This window comes from Larus michahellis, chromosome 8, assembly GCF_964199755.1.
Source record: "Larus michahellis chromosome 8, bLarMic1.1, whole genome shotgun sequence".
NCBI lineage: Eukaryota > Metazoa > Chordata > Aves > Charadriiformes > Laridae > Larus > Larus michahellis.
In genome coordinates this window covers 25,093,241-25,112,694 of record NC_133903.1, presented here as the reverse complement: position 1 = coordinate 25,112,694, position 19,454 = coordinate 25,093,241, and the positions used below count along the sequence as shown (strand labels likewise).

Sequence of the window (19,454 nt, the reverse complement as noted above, 5' to 3'; positions counted from 1 at the left end):
GGGAATGGGCCAGTACCTTTCGGAAGTGAAGGGGAGCGTGTTGGCTCCTTCTCCTACGTGCACGGGGGGCTTGCGTCCACCCACCCCATCACCAGCAGCACCCAGGGCACAGCTCACAGAGGCAGGGCTGGGAGGCGACGTGCTGGCTGTGGCCCGGGCCGGCGGAGACGAGGCGGCAGCAGGGCTGCGGTGGCGTTTCCCTAGGGAGAGGTAGCGTGAGAGACACGGGGGGAGGTGTGTGAGGGGGGGGCTGCCTGCTAGTAAAGGAGCGAGAAGCGACTGAGGTACGTTTGCGGCTCCTCAGAAAGACACCCAGCACGAGGCCGTATGCTGCTGTGGGGTCGTTTTGTGTGGCGGCAGTTGATTTTTGCTTTTCCTCCATAAAATCCTTCTACCTGTTGACACATCCTTCGGTGGGAAGGGGTGAGGGGAAGGGAGTGGTGTTGTGGCGGTGGCAGGGAGGGGGAGAGCGGCTTCTACCCAGAAAAGAAAAGGGAAGAGAGTATAAAGAAGTGTCCAGATTGGCTGAAAAAAGCATCCCGACGAAGAGAAGAGAAGAGGAGTCTTCTTGTGTGTGCTGATTGGGTTCACCTCCAGTCTGACTGCTGCGGTGTTAGGAGAGGCCCCCTCCCCTCCCGCCCCCGCCGGGGCCGGCTCAGCCAGGGATGCAATTTGCTGGGAGATCAGTTGGAGGTATCAGAGTGAACGCTGCCAGGGCCTTCTGTGGGGGAGGTCACCGACGACGGGGTAGTAGCGTCTTGCCAACCTCCATTAGCCTGTGGGAAGGGAGACACGGAGATGTCAGTCACCCAATGGCACACCCGACCCTACCCAAGTCACCCATCCGCCTCGGAACCCTTCCCCCCTGGCTTCTCCCTCGGCAGGGGCTGATGTAGGAGGCAAAGTTGTCCCCTCCGGCTCACCCATCTGACCACCGGCCATGGGGCTCCATCAGTGGGATGAGGGCCAGGAACAATTCTGTCGAAAGCAGGGGTTTTGATAAATTGCAAGTGCTCATGTAAATTCTGTCCCTTAAAAAACGTATTGCTGCAGAAACCCTGAGCTCTGGTTGTTGGCACCTTTTTTACCCCCAAATAGGACCCTTCTCTATATGGAAGGAGGAAACCAGCAAACATCTCACTCCAAAAAACCCCATCCTGGGACGCCACCTGGACCCAGGTGCCACGAACACGCAGAACAAGCAATGGGTCCCAAGGGACCGCTGAGCCTTGCCATGTCCCCTGGCACAGTTCCATGTCCCCCCTCGCTGCCTTTGCGGGCACCCCTCCTGCTGCGCCGTCCCTATGCGGGGGGAAGCCATCAGCACCAAGCCTTATCGTGGGGAAGACGCCTCGCCCAAACACCTCTTCCACGTTTGACCGTGAAGGTCGCATTTGGGGGTTCGGGCCACCTCTCCGTTCCCAACGCCAGGGCCTTCCCCTCCTTGCTTCGCAGTAAAACCACAAACAAATTTCTGACACCCCGGGGCTGGTCCTCCGCACTGCCCATCACCCCTCCTCAAGGGATCCCAAGCCACAGCGCAAGGGAGGTGCCACCACCATATGCCACCCAAGCGTTGGACAACTTGTTTCTTCTCCTAAAGAATTTGGCAGAGCCAAATTCTCCAGCCTGTCGAGGGCAGAGCTACTGAAGGGCCCTGGCTGCTGCAGGCAAGAGCCAGCAGCGCACAGAAGCTGCTCCTCTGTGGCTGCCATCCCCTTTGGAGAGGAGCAGATGTTGCACCCAACCTCCTCTCCTCGCTCTGACATTGATTCAGTGCTCAGCTAATTAATCCTTCCCAACTTCTGCCCGAGCTCGTGTCGGTAGCAGCCGCCATCCCGCTTTAGACATGCCCAGGCTGCTTCTCCTCTCCGGCTGCCTGTCCCGCTGCCTCCAGTGCAGAGCATCCATCACCGGCCCCGACTTGCCGCGACCCCGTGGACCCCCAAAGTGGGATCAGGGTAGGAAAAGCCCTATTGCAGCGAGCAGCCACCCAGGACTTGACAGTGGATTGTCCATGCTGCCGACCAGCTTCTTGCCTGCCTGAGAGGCAGCCGAGATGGGAGCGAAGAGCTGACCACGAGCGCGCCGTGGGGACCCATGTTTTGAGGGATGGAAACCACCTCGCAGCGGGACAAAGTGGGAATGACAGAGGCGCACACAGGCACACAACAGGCCTGTGTGTTCTTCCATGCATGCATGGGAGCGTCCAAACATGCCTCCTTGCAAAGGGAAGACAGGAATCGCAACCTGAGCTTGCCAGCAGGCTACCAAACCCCACTCCGCTTCACCTTGGGTGCAAGCACGAAACCAGACCATGCACGAACACCAACAGCGCCGTGTGCCCCCCGCCTGCAGAGACCACCTCACCATGCCCACCGCCCCCACCAACTTCCATCCATAGCTGGGCCCCGACCCACCGTCCCTGCGCTCCTTGGGATGCAATATCCAGCCTTACGTCTTGGACCGCTGCAAGAGGCAGCAATTACTGTAGATTATCAGCCCGACAATGACAGGCCGCGTAAAGAGAGACACGGAGCCAACTCCACCGCCCCGAGACTGGCATATTCAAGTACACTTAGGACATTAATAGCAATTTACGTGCCATCAGTGAGAGAGAACCACAATAGCTGTACTGGCAGCCTCTTATTACCAAGCCTGTTATTTGTTGGAGTTACAAGCTATAATCACAACAGAAACTTTCAAAACCCTTATCTTCCGTGATGCACCAAATCTATTTCAGAGCCGTAATTGCTATGTCACCAGAGAGTTTGCTGCTTAATGCACTCAGATGCCATTTAGTGTTTGCAGGGTCATTACGGCGAGCAGGAGGGGGGGAGAGCGGAGGGGGCCGCGTGGAGCAGGGCTCCGTCCCTATTGTGCTCAACTATTTTTAGCGAGGCTCTTGCGTGCCAGCCATGACTGGAAGGAGCGAGAGGGAGAGCATCTCGCAGGCAGCAACCGCGGTGTCCCAATGTTTAGCACTCTGTCCCCCCCCCAAAATGCTGGGGAGCCCCGTGGTACCCAGGACTGGGGATCAGCCTCCACGTGTTGCAGGAGTTTGGGCTGCCGATGATGACCTCAGTGGCATCCAGTGGGAAAACAAGAGGATGTTGGGGAGAAGCTGACCTGGACTAGGGCACGCTCCACAGACCCCACATCCTGCTGCCCCAGCCTGGCAAGGCCCCAAGTTATGGGTCAAGCGATGGAAAGGAGGCCCCGAGGTTGACCATGACTTTAGTATCCTGATGTCGTCCTTTGGTATGGACAAGCCCTCCACGAGGAGGCCGGATCCTTCCCCAGGCAGAGGGTACATAGGCACCATCCATGCCCATCCCTCCTTTCCTGGAGTTCACCCCGTTGCTGCACAGACCAAGCCACGTGCAGGGTGCATCCGATTCCATCCAGCCGGCCCTGCCTCCTTCTGAAGCAAGGAGATCCCTTGGGATCTGACTGTAGCAAATCCCTTGGGATCTCCCTCAAAGACAAAGGAGTCTTTTGAGGAGGCTGCTGCTCCTCGCAGACCCTCTGAGGAGCCGCTGCACACAGCTGTGACTTCTTCAGGAAGGGCAGAAGCCAAAGACAGAGGACATCTCGGACATCTCCAGGACATCTCTTCATACGTCACCTTTTGGTGCCAGAGCACAGGCAAGGCCTTGGTGGCTGTCCAAGTGGTGGAGCCCTGGTGATGGATTGCTGAAGCAACCGGTTTCGGTGCCCGTTTCCACAGGTCTCAGCATTTCTGGTTGGCTCTCTGCCTGGTCCTCCTATGTGGGGCTGGGAGATGACTTTCTGACAATCTTTAAAGGAGCCTTCTGTTTTGCACGGAGGCCATCTCAACCTTCTGTGGCCAAATCCCTGTCCCACCATCGACGGGGCAGGGTGTCGGGTCAGCCTCCAAACACACCAGATGCTAGCAAGTCTGACAGATGAGGAGTAGCCTCAAAGAGGTTTCAAACCTCTGAATTCCCTATCGGGGTCTCCTTATGATATGCACTTAAGCTCTTACTACACACCAGAGAATCCAGCCTTGTCTGGCCATTACTTTCCAAGGGTCATGGTGGCAGTCTCAGGACACACCAAGGCATCTCTGACGGATGCAGCTCGGGCACTGAAGCCCCGTCAGACCAGCTTCCGTATCCCAGCTTGTGATCATGACGGCGAACCGTAGCTTGCTGAGGAGGAGAGCAAGAACTTTCTTTTCAAGACCCAAATTCTTAGAGAAAAGGGTCTTGGCACGAGCGAGGAGGTCTCACCTCCTACAGGTACCAGTGCCCGGTGGTCCTTGCTGACAGGATTGGATACAAAACTCAACAGCACAACCTGCCACTGACCATGGCCATCACGGCGACCGACACCGCTCTGTCAATACGCACAGGTCTGCACAACGACACTTTTAAATCAAAAACCTTGCACTCTGATGAACTTTAAAAAGAGCCCCTCGTTTTAGACTTTTAAATGATCTATAAATTAAATTAAATATAGTCCCAAAATAGATTTCTGAAGGAGTTTTTCTTTAAGATGACTATAGCTCACTCATTAATTTGCAGACAGGGGACCTAAGCCACTTGGTGGATTTAGGGTCACAGGGCAGTGGCACGAAGGGTGATGGCTTGGGTCGGGACCCTCCAGAGGATTACGACAATAAAGATCCAGCTTCTACCGTAACCCACCAGAACCTGGATATCTAAATGCTTTGAATTCCCAGCCTTGGGGACCCCCAGCTGGGTAGAGACATGGACCCCCACAAACACGCACTATCCAGAGGGACCAGATACCTCTCACTTAATGGTGCAAACCCTGCAATCTCAAAGCTTGCAAAAAAAGGCTGGATCAGGCCCCAAACATCCCCTCCTTTCAGGTCGGGGCTGGGGGGGGAACCTTGTTCCTCTCAGTGCTACCCAAGGCAGGGTATCCTCAAGATGGCTCCTGCCTCTACCAGCCCTTCATCACCAAAAGCATCCCTGTCCCTTGCCGGGACCGCCATCCCCACCTGCAGAAGACAAGGCAGCTCTTCTCGCTCTGCCTCAGCCATCACTGCGGGTCACGGAGATCGCGATGGCTGGGATATCGCCCGTTATCCTGCTAACGATGCAGAACCGACTCCAGCCCTTTTTGCCCTGCGGAGCGGTCTGTCAGCCGTCGAGCAGCAGAGCCGCGGAGGGAACTGGGCTTTGGGTAGAGATTCCTGTCCTCAGCTGTCATGACTTACACGCATTTGAAAATTCATCCTCCATCAGGGAAGGCAAACCCCGAGCGTTGTCTCCCCTGCCAAGGTTTGCAGCGGTGGAGCTGGGCAACCTGCCGCTGACTTCCCAGCCCTGACGGGCTCCGGGGATGACTTAACCTCAGCCCCGCGCAGACATCTTTGTGACAGGGCTCTTGACTAGGTTTCGGCTCATCTCCTTCCAGCAGCTCACGGGGATCCTCGGGTGACGTGGGGACGGCAGCTTTCTGTGTCACTAGCAGCTTTCCTCCACATGCTGCTGCCCCTCCTCGGCGTTAAAGGGTTCAGGGGAGAGGCAGGGAAGCCCTGCCTGCTACGAGACAGCCACCCTGCCTGCACTGAGCAGCTCCTCGGGATCTTGCCCAGGATGCAATGCTTCCCAGAGGGCAGCCACACTTCAGGGGTGGACAAACTGGGCTTCATCAAGGGACCTAGCTGGATGGGAAGATATTAAGCTACAATAAAAGCTACGGGGAGGAGCAAGCTGCCTGGGATATGGGGGTAGCAAAACATTTGGGGACAGAGAGACAACCCAGAAGATGCTTCCTGAACTAGCTGCTCAGCTCTGGACTCCCTCTCTCGCTCCCCACGCCTACCACACCTTTATGGGGAAACAAGGCATCACCCCAAACCCAGGCGGTCCTTTTCCACGCTCGCCACCTTGCCCCTCTCAGAACAACATCCAATTCGGGCCAATTTGTGCTCCTGTCCTGCCTGAAAATGAGCCTGAGGAACCATCAGCTGCCCCCACCCCAGGTGGTCCCTCTTTGGCAAGCACAGGGGACACCGCTGAGTCCCTGCAGCTCTCAGCTCACCACTTCCCAGTGCTGCTCGTGGGCATAGTGGTTCTCCCAGTACCACAGCCAGAAATACCAGCCCAGCCCTCCTCGTCCTATTCGGCTTTTGAATTTCCACCACCTCTTTCTTCTCCTCTCCCCCATCGCTCCCTCCCCCCCAAATTTTGGCTTAACCCAGCCCACTACTATTTTCCAAGCCAACTGCAACCGTAATCAGCTCAGCCGCTTTCCTTGGGGGTATTTTAATTTATACAAAAGTATCATCTCTTATCATGATCAGCCTGCGATTCATTTACTCTCCAAGTATTAAAAAGCCAGAAAGGGAATAAATTCAGTGCACGGAGAAATTAATGCGGAACGATAGGCTCTTTCATGTGGCATTTCCAAGCGCCGTTTTTGCAACGGGCTTATGTAATGAGACATAATTATCTGCACATGTTCAATTACATTACTTCACAAATCCTCCCTGCCTCCTGACGTCAAGCTGCCCGCTAAGCCCTGGCGCCTGCAGGAGAGGGGACCGCAGACCCCTGTCCTGCTGCACCCCTCTCCCCGCGCCGGCGGTGGCCGCTCACACGCCGACGGCCACAATACGGTCACGCACAAGGTGACAAATGGCACAAGCTTTGGCTGGGAGGGTGAATGGGACTGGCCTGTGCACCTCGACGGGGTGATGGGCCGTGGGACCACCATCCCACCTGCATGACCATCACCTTCCTGCCCAGCTCGAGACCACCCCACCTCAACCTTCGGCCTCCTCAGCAGGGACCTTGGTAGCCAGCCACGTCCAGCGCCAGCCGCCCCCTCCTCCACGCCACCCCGGACACCACCGCCACCACCCACTTGGTGCTCGCTCACAGCCTCCTTTTCCAGGCTGCCCCCTTCTCCCAGCTTGCTGTCACCGCCGCTGAGATGGCGGACGATTGATCTGAGAAATGAAGTTGGATTGCTGTCCCGAATCTACACTGGGTTCTCCTTGTGTGTGTCTGATCGATTTCCCCCTGTGCGACACAGCTTGTCGCTACGAATTTTCATGCTAGTCAGAACCCGCCAGCGCACCCAAGAACAAGGAGAAGATGCTCCGGAGACCGCCCTCCCCCTCGCATCCTCCCCCAGCCCGGTTGGGCGAGGTTTTCTTGGGTTGATGTTGGTTGGCTTTGTTTGTTTTTTTTTCTCCTTATATTTGCAACCGTTATTGCCGCCAACCCCATTGCCACCGCGCTTTCGGATGCCGGCCAGGGATGGGCTATTTTTAGACGGTCGCCATTGGCCTCCGCATGGAGCCACCTCTGGACCAGGGCGTTCGCGGTGACATTCCCCACCGTGGTTACGCGAGGTGTCACCTGTTTAGCAGCTCCTTTCAGCCGAGTGCGTGTGGCCGCAGGTGCCAGGCAAACGCTGATCGGCTCTGACAGTCCTAGACGCCAGCTGCCTGCACAAAGCCTGCCCGGTCGCCACTTTTTTTGTGGGCAAAGCTCTGCCGTTGGCGTGACCGATACAGAAGCAATAAACTAGGTGACCGTAAAAGCAAAGACAAGTCCTACTAAGTGGCATTCTGAGCCCTATGGCTTTGAAATAATTGGTAGTGAGAGAACAAAAATGAAAAAAAAAAATAAAACAAGAACCCGAGCCTATTTTTTTTTTTCCTTACACTGATGCCCTGCGGACTATACATCTGACTTGCTGCGAGTCCGTCACTGTATCCTCCTGTCTGGCTGATAACATGGCGAAGGGTATCCACCTAAACAGACCAACGACAACAAAGACACAAATTAGAGTGAATGAAAGGTTAGTGGGCAAAGCCGCTTCGGTTCATCTTTGGCAAGATAAAAACAAACAAACAAACAAACAGCAATAATAATAATAATAATAATAATAATAATAATAATAATAATAATAATAATAATAAAAATAAAGGTATATATTTAAAGAGGAGTAAAAAGAGAACCACGGTTGGCCTTGCAGTGAGAGCCGAGCCAGAGGAGCGCTCCTGCCTCCCTCACCACCCCCCGCCTGCCCCAGCAGCCCCATCATGCTCTCCTTGGTCCCAAGTCTTTCCGCAAAAATAGCGGAGAGGGAGAACAGCGTGGCAAGCATGGGGTGGGAACTCCTGGAGCACATCACTGCAGCCGGCTCCACCACCGTGCTTGAGGACCCACACTCCTACCCCTATCCCCTTCCACTCTTCAGCCCAAAGCACTGGGAAGCTCACGGCACTGGAAGGAGATCCTCGGAGTCGGCTGAGTGCCTTCATTTCAGAGGGCCCAGAAAGGGAATATACCTACCATGGCAAAGGCACCCGCAGCTCTCCTCTGGGTGCCCTGTTCCTCTCCCTCCACTCCCCCAGCCCAGCCCCAGCAGCAGTACGAGCGACGAGCACATCTCGTCGCCCCCGGACGGCACGCTTGCTCCGCGTCCAGCGCTGCCAGGGGAGCGACCTCGGCTTTAGAGAGCTCTCCGTGCCCGATGCAGAAGTGTCAGAGTGGCTGTCACTTCTCAACACACTACAGAGCCTTAGACGCCAGAGAGTGGACTCATGGCACATCTGGACATCGGCTGGGAGGTGGGAGATCTGAGTGAGTTGCTGGCTATTTTAAATTCTTTCCTTTTGCTCAAAGCACAGGGTGAAGTTTGAGTAACGCTGCTCAAAGCTCCCTTGCTCTGTCTTGCTGGTGTGTACGTGGGTAGTGTGAGTGCCTGTGCTTTGGGGAGGTGGGGAGATGATGAGGGGTGGCTTTCAATTGAAAAAAAATTTAAAAATCTAGCTGTTTATTCGAGCATTTCTCGCCTTTCAGTAGACACCTGGTTCGGCATCAAAGAAGTAAGTGGAAGCCTTGTAAAATGAGACACCAGTCCAAACATCTGGCCCCTTCCCTTGGAAGAATAAAGCAAGCAGAACCTAAACCTCAGCTGCTTCGTTTGAGTTCATGCCTGTTCTCCTAAACCTCTTCTCCTCCTAGTACGACTATCAAGCCAGAGCCAAATGCATTCACAAAGTGTGGGCAAGCCTCCTCAAGACCATGGTTGTTGGTTTGGTTGGGTGTTTGGTTTTAGTTTCTTTTGGATTCATTTATTTTTGTTTTGGTGGTTGTTGCTGTTGCTTTTTTTTTTTTTGGTTGGTTGGTTGGTTGTTTTTTTTTTTTTGGTTTGGTTTGCTTTTTTTTAATGCTGGTTGGTTCGTTTGTGCTGGTTGAGATTTGCTCTTTTCGGACGGGAGGGAGAAGTGCCAATACAATCAAAGGCTCCTCCAACACTAATGCATTCACTGGCAGTACATCGGATGGGTCCCTACCTGTGACTGCACGTTGGCTCCAACCTGGGCCCCTTGGTAAGAATCCCCATTGAGAGACTGCACGCTCATGAACAAATCTCCAGAGTTTGACATGTTAAAAGAACTGGAAGAACCTGGAAAGGAAAGAGTGAGGCACCTGAATCACAGAAAGGAAAAAGATCCACCCCATGACTCTCAGCCAAGAGGAAGGAACAACATGCAAAGCAACCACAAAAACAAAACACACAGTCAGGTTAGTAGTATGAAGAACAGAGCAAGCAAAAAAAAAAAAAAAAAGGATGCACTCCTGAGGTTATTCAAAGCCACATGTTGTTACAGCTCAATGCCAAGAACATTCTTCAACAGCTCCTCAGCTGGAGGAAGGATTCTAGGATTCTTCATGCTCTGGACCGAGAAAAACAAAACCCAGCCTGGAGGACTCAGACAGCTCTTTCCCTTCATTTCAGGGCATCAAAATCCTTCAGGCAGCTTTGAAAATCTTGGTTGTCGGAGGTGTCCACCCGGCAGACTGCACTGGAGAACAGAATCACCCAAACAAGCCTCGCTATTGAAAGCGGAAGCCTTGGCCCACACCACTGCTGTTTCTAAGAAGCTCAGATCAAGGTGGATATGTCTGCACCGGGCTGCTCCCTGCAGGGTGAGCACGTCCAGACACCATCCAGTTCCATGGCCAGAGCTCCTGCTGAGTCACGGGGAGCTCTGCAAGGGAGCAGTGCCTGGGGTTTGCCTTCAGGACATCAGGAACCCGTCACTGGTGGGAACTGCAGCGCACCAGGAATGAAGGCTCGCAAAAACGTGAAGGCGCCTGGGCTGGACTCCCAGTACGCATTGTGTCGGCAAAGGTCTTTCATCGTAATGGGCCATGAGAGAACGCAAGGGTGCCACAGCCCTCCTGGGCCAGCTGCCCCAGGAGAATGAGCTCTGTAAGCCAATTCCCCACCGCATGCACCAGTCGCCAACGTTACGCTAAAAAAATTATAACGGTGAAGACAACTGGGTGGGATCAGGAAAAAATAAAAACCACAAATGAAGAGAAAAAAAAATAACCCCGCCTTTGCAGAAACAAGGCTTTCTGCTTCCAGCTTCAAGATATCTGAGCACCTCCTCAACTACTGAACGGGAGAAACAAACCCATCATGTAACTGGAAGGCGGGGGAGGAGGGAAGGGGGTTAAAAATAAATAAAAAGGTTTTATGGGATTATTTCAGAACTTATCGTGCAGATCAGCGCGTTAAGTGTGAGACAGCTCAACGTGCAAGGTTTGGTTATATACATGACGTTAGCCTTGGAAAGGAGAAACTTCAGGGGCCCAGGTCAGCTACACTTTCAGGTCCAACCCCAAATCCACTCTCATTGTCTCCACTGCCGCTTCCGACTTGGAAGACTGGCAACCACAGTCCTGGTGGAGTTGCCCAACTATGGCTCATGCGTACGCTCTGAGAAACGCCTGGCAATCCCCCTCTTTTTGCTGGAGAGGGAAGAAACACTCTGGACAGACCCCAGCTCTGCCCTAGAGGTGGACCGAGAAGGATCCTCTGAAGGAAGCCACCTCCAAGAAAGATCAAGGAGCACATGGGAGGTCTACGCTGGAGACTTCACGTTCACCAAACTCTCTGCAGCTCTCTGCAACTGGCTCTTTTGTCAGGTGCTGGCAATTCTCAGAACTGAAGGCAAGCAGAAACATCACTCCTAGGAACAACGCCCAAGACAGTCAAGGGACTCATCTTGAGCACAGTGAGTCTTGGATCAGGACCCTCCCACCGGTGCCTGAAAAGAGCAGAGCCAGGAATAGCTCATTGTCTGTGCTCATGTCATCCCTGCCCAACCTGTTCCAGAGAGCAATCCCACAGCGCTGCATAAAATAACCCGGGCTAGTCAGGAGGCAGCTGTAACCATCACCTCCTCTGTTCAGCTGGCAAAGGGCTCCTGTCACTTCCCGACCTCTCAGGTTACTTGCTATTTTAAAGGTGAAAAAACCTAAGGAAACGAGCTGGCAGACAGAGGACAGCCCACCCTGACACTGCTCCACTTTAAGGGCGAAGGTGGGCTCTTTCCATGCGCGCTAAGGTGCTTCCTGCTGGTTTTTCTGAGTGATCGCTGTGACCATGGACAGAAAAGCACAGGGCAGTAACACGGCTTCGCACTCCCACGGTGGCTGAGAACCAACAGGCTTTGCAGCTACGGCTCGTAAGAATCAGAGAACATTCTCCCGTCCTTTTAAAGCGAGCAGAAACCTTTTGAGATCCCAAAAAATAATCAGTGGCAGAGCTGAGAAGAGGACTCGGGAATCCCTGAGCACCTGACAGGGCACCGCTATCGCTCTGCCCCCAGCACAGCAATGTTTCATCCCACCTTCCCCTAGCAAAAGAAGCTCGGGACAATAATAACAAATAAAAACATCATAAACTTAACCAGCATTTTATTGAAACTTAACAAACCTGGCCCTAAAACTCAGACTGGGAGGGAGGAAATAAAAATAAACAAACAGCCACAAACTCCAGTTCTGAAGAGCGCCGGTGTCTTAGAAATCATGAGGAGCGGTGGAGATGTCACTTACAAGATATACGCTGCTATTGGCACAGGGTGTTTTTACAATATATGTGCATATCTAAACGGTAAATATGTCTTGCCGCTGATGTGGATACAAAGATAAATATGCGCATATCAATGGCCCCCGCATGTATGGATGCATTTGTATCAGAGCCGTAATTGCAGAGAGCCCTTTCCGCTGCCGCTCTGCTGCCTCAGCACTCCGCTGCCTACGTGCTAGCCATGTATGAAAATTACAGTGGCCCAAAGTCTCAGAGAAATGGCGAAGAGGGGCTGATGCACTGGGGTCGGAGAGGGGGGGACAGGAATGTGAAGAGCCCTGAAAGTTAAGACTCTGGTATCCTCCACGGAGACAAGATCTGGGAATACAAGTCAAATCCTTCCACTTAGAGGAGGCTCCATCATAAATCTAATCTGTCCTCTGAAAGGCTTCACTGTGAACACACCAAAGGTTTTCAGTGGTCATAATTTGATCTGGGGCTTCTCAAGACCTGAGAGGTAACAGCCATCTTTGACCTTGTGAACCCAGGAGGAAAGGGCTCTTATCTTGGCATGAAGCCCCTTGATGCTATTGTGTGTCGAAAAAAAAAAAAAAAAACCACAAAAAAACAGAAAACCCAACACTTTTCATGAGTTGTAGCAGTGCGGAAGAGTGGTCCATCTTCAGCATCCAAACATCTTATCAAATCCAAGACCTATCATCACCACTATTCCTTAATGTTGAGCTTCTATCAGGGCATCATCAGCTTCGGAAAGAGTGGTGGAAATGTTCAAACAAGCTACGGCACTCAGATCTTGCCACTAGGTGAAAGCCTACATCAAAACAATGCCCACAAAGAGATCACTTCCACCTCTAAGACTTCTGATAAGCAAAATCCACCTCAAGTTTGCCTCCAATTCAAAAATCTTCACAAGCTTGACTGCTGGTATTTCTTGCACCTCTTCTCTGGCTCTTCAGAGAGCTTCTTCTCCAGCTTCTCTAATGTCTTTTCTAATGTCTCCACCTCAAATTTTCCAGGACCTCTCACAAGTCCTTTTCTCTAAAGTATCTGACAATTCAAACATGGTAATGGTGTTCACTGGAGTTGAAATCTAGCCATCCTCATTTGCTGCGCCTCACCCCCTGCCACCAAGGAGACAGAGATCCAGCATACTCAACCACTGAAGCTGACTTTGGCCGTATATACAAGACTCCTAATTGAAGTCAACGGCAATGACATATATCCATTGAAAGCACAGAATTTACCTGCCCTGTAACTTTTCCTCGTGTTTCTACCATGGCCAAAGATGAGGGAAGCAACTTGATGGACCACGTAGCTCCTCAGCTGGACAAAGCCGCCGAGCTTGATATGTGTAAAAGCCTGGGATGACCCAGCAAGACCTTTGTTCTTTTTCACTTGCCAACCAACACTCAAGACAGTAAGACCATGATCAGAACAGCCTCTCTGCTGAAGCAGAATCCTCTCCAGCGCTGCGCTCTGGACAAGTGATTGTCACAAATGGAGGAAGGCAAAGGAGAGAAGATACAACAGTCAGGCCCGTACCTGATGAAGTACATTTCCAGACAGCACGATCCCCTCCATCAGCACCTCAGCAAATAGATTTTTACAGAGCAAAAGGGTGAGCAGGGAAAAACCACAGTTCAGGTCAATTTTGGCTGCTCTGCATGGAAGATTTCACTGGATGTCATCACCTGTGTGTGGCCCTTGAGGACTCTGGTTGGCAAAAGGGTCTGTCCGCATAAAAGAGCTTTCATTTGCCATGTGGTTTTTGTGCTGAGATTGTCCATGCAATCAAAGCGAGGATGGGGAGTTGTTAGCCCAAATGAGCCAGACATCTCAGCTTATTCGAACATCTGGCTGATATAAGCCCAACTGCGCGTATTCAGGATGAAAAGGTGTTTGACATTCAGGCCTGGGTGACTGAGGATGGGGGACCCTGCTTTGAACGTGCCAGATGGCTAGACAGATGCAATCCTTGCCCTTGTCAATGTGTGGCCAATCTCTTTGACTGACTGTAGCCATTCACCGATCTCCGGTAACATGGGCAACAGATGGGCCTGCGTAGCCACAGCAGAAATGAATTTAGCTCCTGTCCCAGGTCCCATCACATCCAGTTCCACCTCCTCTTCCAACATCATTGCCCTCCAGGGACTACACTGCCGGTCGCTTTCTTCTCATGACCTGTCCTCTGCCTACTCTCTTTCCTTCCACATGCCCTACCATGCATTTAAACCAGAAGCTCCTAAGAATTCCCTGCAAATCCAGCTTTTTTTCAGGCTCCTTCCTCACCAAAGTCTCAGCCAATGATCTAAAACCAGAAAAAAAGTCCACAGTATAAAAGGAGAGGCATCATCCATCTTAGTCCTTTATCTCTTCGTCCACATTGATGCTCCTCAGGGCAATTCAGCACATCCGGGTGGCTCATGGCCCTTGACACCACCCTCCAAATCTTTCACAGGCAGGTTATTTCAGACCTAGTGTGTACAGGTGTGCTTCTTGCTGTGAGCACCTCCAGGACAACTTGAAGCAGGGGAGGTCACACAACTTCAGATGTCCTCAGGCCGTGCCCCTGCCCTACAATGTGACAATGCAGAGATGTTTGATTGAGCTGCTATGTCCACATGGCTCAGCTGGGGATATCTCAACTTGGGATGCTACTGTTGGAGATAAAATCCCGAGGCCCTTCCAGTTGTCTTCTCAGGGGAGGACTACAAGGACATCAAAACCCACCATTTCTGCAAGCTGACCCAGAGACTACTGCGGTGCCAGCGATGGGGCTTCCCTGCTGCTCTGCCACCGCTGCAGCGCACCGGGAGGGTGGCGGGATCTGGGCCAGGTTAGAAACACTTTGCTTCTAGCAGAAGGATCTCAATGGCCCACCAGCTACCCTCACACTGACATGCTGCTTTAGATCCACCGCCACATTAGGCACATGAAAAGAGGTCGATGTTGCTGGAGCGCAGACAAGTGAGTCAGAAAGAGGACCCAGGAGCTCAAGTCCTACGCGTTAATAACAAGACTGTTTGTCCTTCCTTGAAAGCGTAGTGTTATCCAGGGATTATCTTAGCTGTTTACTGCAGGGTACCAGCCCATTTATCTTTAAAAGAGCCGTGTTACTGCCTGTGGGGAAGGCAAAGAAGCAGCCTCGCGCTGGAGCACTATTGAACTGGGCAGGCACTGGGGAAATGCCTATTCCACTACCGTGCGGGTCAAATCCAAACCTGTTTAAGTAATTTGAGGCTATTTCCTTGCTATTCCAGATCTTTGGATCCGACTGCAGTTCAAGAAAGAGGAAAAGAAGGAAAGCTGTGTCACCTCAGTCCAAGCTGATGAGGACCGCAAGACAGCATCAAGGCAGTCGGTATCTCCCTCAACACAGGCAATTCTGCTCTCTGTTGTCCAACCTTTTTTACAGGGGGGTTTTAACGGCAAGAGGCTCCACCTGACCAGGTATTTTGAGTGAGCAGTTTGCAATGGATGACATTTTAAAAAATGCAGCTAAATCTTCAGCAGTTAAAACAACGGAAGGAAAAGAGGGGGGAAAAAAACCACCAACAAAAAGGAAGAAATCAAACAAAATTCCTGAAAACCGACTGTCCCTGCAGAACTCTGCCACATCCACCTGAGCCCTGAGCACCTCAGACAAGCCAGAGCAGGCGGCACTGCTCGGTTGCAGGCAGCCCTGGGAGAAGAGGAGGTGGGAGAGAGGTCTCCAAGCATTAACTTTGACCTGCAACCAAAAGCTGCAACATGTAGGCGGCTCTCTAGATCCCTAGCATGTATCAGGTCCCCTGATAATTAAAGGGTTGCGTGTAGGGACTTCTCTCCACTGCCCAACTGAATAAGCCTTCTGCGTCTCTGCAAGCCACCCACATGAGTCCCTGCAAGGTGGGGATGAGCTCCCTAGCGCAGAGCGATCAACCACTGCTTACCATGTTAGCTCGTGGGTAATGGACTGCCTTTGCCTTCCCGCTGTGTGGCTGGTTTGGGAGCCAGAGACCCACGCCACTGGTTTCTCCCCTTGTTTGACCCCTGGCTCTCCCACTTTCCACTCAAATCCTCCAGATCTGGGGGTACTTCTGGGGTGCGATTCCTCTGATACCTGTCACAGGCAGGGTTGCGCTCACTATAGAAGCATGTCCTGATAGCAACCAGCATTTGAATGGTGTACCGCTGGTGGCCTACTTAACCTCCAGCTCCTCCTGCTGCCCACCACCCTCTTTGCTTCCCCACCGTTTCCTTCCTCTTAGTAGCCTACCCGATAACAGCAAGCACCATGCCCCAGTGAGAGGGTACCATGAGCAGACACCGAGCTCAAAGGCACGAGAGTGACACATTCCCACTCTCCCTCCCACCCCTAAAAAGAAAACAGGCACACAGGTATTTTCATGGATAACGAAGCACATGGCACCCACGAAGTTCACTTTTTCCCCCCTCTTTTTAAACAAATCCCAATTTTCCATCACTCTTGGGAGCAGAGCACAGCCAGCTGACGGCAGCCTGGCATCATTTTTGGGTGGGTCGTCCTCCTGGCAGGCACCACGCATGAACTAAGCATCGTTCTCTAGCAGAGGAGTTGAAATCTGGGCAAAGCGCTCTGTGCCTTTGACCCTCAAAACAAACAAATGGAAACCACAGCAAATGGGAAGGAAAGGGGGAAAGGGAAGGGAAGGGAACGACCCATGGATTTCCCTGGATCGCGCTGACACAAAGGGAAAATAAAATTCACACAGGGCACACTCTTGCAGGTGATCCAGACACCATCACGTAAGCAATCAAAGGTAACCACAACAGAAAGAAAATCAAAGGATAAAAATCTACTCAAAACAACCCGCAAAATGGCATGAGTTAGGGCATCCCAGAAATCGTGGGGCTTATCCATTAGGACCACTCATGCTTTCAGCCCCAGTGAAACAACCATAATGCACGGACTTTTTTTTCTTCTTTTTTTTTTTTTTTTTTTTCTCCCCCTGAAGTGCAAGCAATCCCAGCAATCTTTTTTTCAGATAATTTTTCTGGTTTTGTGTTTACCATCCATGCACGTAACACCCCACGCGGCACCGTCAGTCACAAGGTCTGATCACATCATTTTTCCAACAAAAAACAGAACAGGGAAGGGGAAGAGGAAAAAAAAAAAGAGAAAAGAAGAGAGAAAAGAGGGGGAAAAAAAGTAAAGAAAATAAAGTACCCCGACAAAACAACCCCCAAAACCAAACCCATCTCTTTTTTTTTTTTATAAAGACCACAAAAGTGAGACAACCGAAATCAGAAAAAAAATAAAGTGAAATAACCAAAAGGAGAAAACAAGAGAGAGATTAGAGGAAGGGGAGGAAACGAACGAAAAAACGAACACTAATGACCCAAAATAAAAAAAAAAACCCAAAAAACTAACCAGCTGAATTGGGAGTTGAGGGTGAGTTAGCCTGGCTTCCATGGGCTGACACATTGGTAGCCGTGACAGCCGTTTTGGCAGCATAAATATTGGCTTCCTCTTGAAATTTACCTATGTTCTTCTTGTACCGGATTCTCTTATTTCCAAACCAGTTTGATACCTAGAGTGAGTTTAAGAGAAGACAAAGACGTTAACGTTTCAGCTCTGGCAAGTGCGGCTGGGTGAGGAGGGTGGATTAGTTCAGGTGAAGCAGTGCATTTTCCTTCCCCCCCACCCCATCCTCCTGGCTGTGGAAGGCAGCACCTTCTACCCCCGGGTGCCACACCAAGCCCAGGAAAGGTGGTGGGACCCCCTTGGGAGGGTCGTGTTTGTGCGGATGCATCGTGTTCCTCTACGGTTGGGACGTTCACTAAGGGAACCCCTAGACCCACCCCACAAAAATATCAGATGGGTTTAAAAAAAAACGGAGAAAGTCAAACGACTCTTGAAATTGCACAATCTGAAAATGACTATGTGTCATTTTGGAACTTCTTATTGGCCTCCTCTTTGGTGTCGCTTTGACAGGGACGGATGCCCTGATTCCCAGCTGCCCTTTCTCCTCCCTTCGGAGAAGCCAGTGTGGCTTTCAGGGAGAAAACCCAACGAATTTACTCAGGCCTGGCTGACAAACAAAATTGCCTTGCTATCACTGAAGCTCTGTTTTTGATCCTCCTGAGTGAAATCAGTGCAAAAGGCCAGAAGCGGATGCTCGGCATCCATCCAAACTTGGCTTTGTATGGTTTAGCATGAGCCACTACCTAGCCCGGGAGCTTCAGCGGAAGGCCGGAGAGGCAGCACGGGGCTCATCGTAAGATGTAACTTTGGTCGCAGGGAACAAGCGTATCCTTTGGAAAGGGGGAGAAGGTGTTTCCATTGTGTTTGCCAAGAGACCACTATGGGTCTGTTGCGTCCAAGTGCCTAGAAGTGTGTTGAATGAGGTGAGTGGATTTCTTTAAAAAAAAATAATAAAGAAGCAAGCTGAACTTCTTCAGAAATCACAAGGGTGGCTGAAAATGATGGGCCGGATCTGAAAGCAGAATGACGTGGTGCAGCTCTGCTCGTGCCAGTCCCGGTGAAAGCTGCTTCCATGTGCCCACAGCAGCGCAATGCCTGAGCCTCAGAAAGCTCCAAGGGGAGATCCGAGAAGGTGACCCTCGCAAACCGTCAGGGTGATACCCTGGCATCAGTAGTACGAATGGAATGCTTGAAAGAAATGTTGCTTGGACAACCTGCCAGGTGTCTGGATAAACACCCCAAAGTTTGCCTATCAGAGGTTCAGCACAGCAATAGGAAACTCTGAAGTCTGTGATATCCAGCCAGAGCTGCTTCTCCGGGGAAAATGTCAGGGTACCAACCATGAACCCAGCGTTCACAAAATCCCGCTCAGTACCCTGCTGATGATAAAATTCTTCACTTGCGGGCACTCTGTCGCAGCAAACGATTTCAGAGAAGACGTAGGAAATATTCAGCCTAGAATTTGGGAAGCAGCTCTCAGCTTCTTCTTTGACAACACTGAAGAGAATCAGGGGAATGTCTTCCTACGTGCAGGTCTATAGGCAGAGAACAACTTCCAGCAGCTACTGACCTTGTTTGAGAAAGCTCATCGGGATGAAGAGGATGGGCAAATGCCAGCGGATGCTGCAACTCTCCCCGAAGAGCTCCAACACTCCCAGGATTGCTTGGAGCTGCAATGTTGAGCTAGCAGATCAACCTCTCTTGTGGGACTCCAAGGACATTCTCCCTCTGCTTGCTGGTGAGCAAGTACATCAGCGCTCCCTCTTCTAAATGGACTGCCCAAGCGCCGAGACACAGAAGACAACACTGGATTTTCATCCTGGGAAGCTCATGATTTTCTCCTCATCTTAGAGAATTGCTTTGGCTTGGGTGTTGATAACTGAAAGCTTTTACTCCTACGACGCTTTCTATCTGCAGCACTCCTAGAGCGTTCAGCAACTTCTACACGGAAGGGGCTTCATCCACCAATTTACTTGCTACTGAACTGCAGGTGTCCAATCCTGCGCTGCTGCAAACAGGAAACAGAAAACGTAACCTGCCGAGACTCCTGGGAGGCAAAAGGTAGTAATTCAGATCAGCACCCAACCCAGATCTGGGAGCGAACATTTCAATGACACCAGGAGCTCTATTCCACTTCTCG

The 19,454-nt window shown here is 51.7% G+C and overlaps 1 protein-coding gene across 3 annotated transcripts in view; it reads right to left on the bottom strand.

Annotated features, from left to right (window-relative positions):
* Positions 1-249: 249 nt before the first annotated feature.
* The window catches only part of PBX1 (PBX homeobox 1), a 132,638-nt gene continuing 113,433 nt past the window's right edge, over positions 250-19,454 (bottom strand). For 2 of the 3 annotated variants that reach the window (XM_074596467.1, XM_074596469.1), the window contains 4 exons: positions 17,261-17,420; positions 9,317-9,429; positions 7,676-7,765; positions 250-776 (listed from right to left, as the gene is read on the bottom strand). In XM_074596467.1, the coding sequence (XP_074452568.1) occupies positions 684-776; positions 7,676-7,765; positions 9,317-9,429; positions 17,261-17,420 (456 nt within the window). In that variant the 3' untranslated portion in view covers positions 250-683. The remainder of the gene's footprint in view (positions 777-7,675; positions 7,766-9,316; positions 9,430-17,260; positions 17,421-19,454) is intronic. The other variant, XM_074596468.1, reaches the window with a different exon arrangement.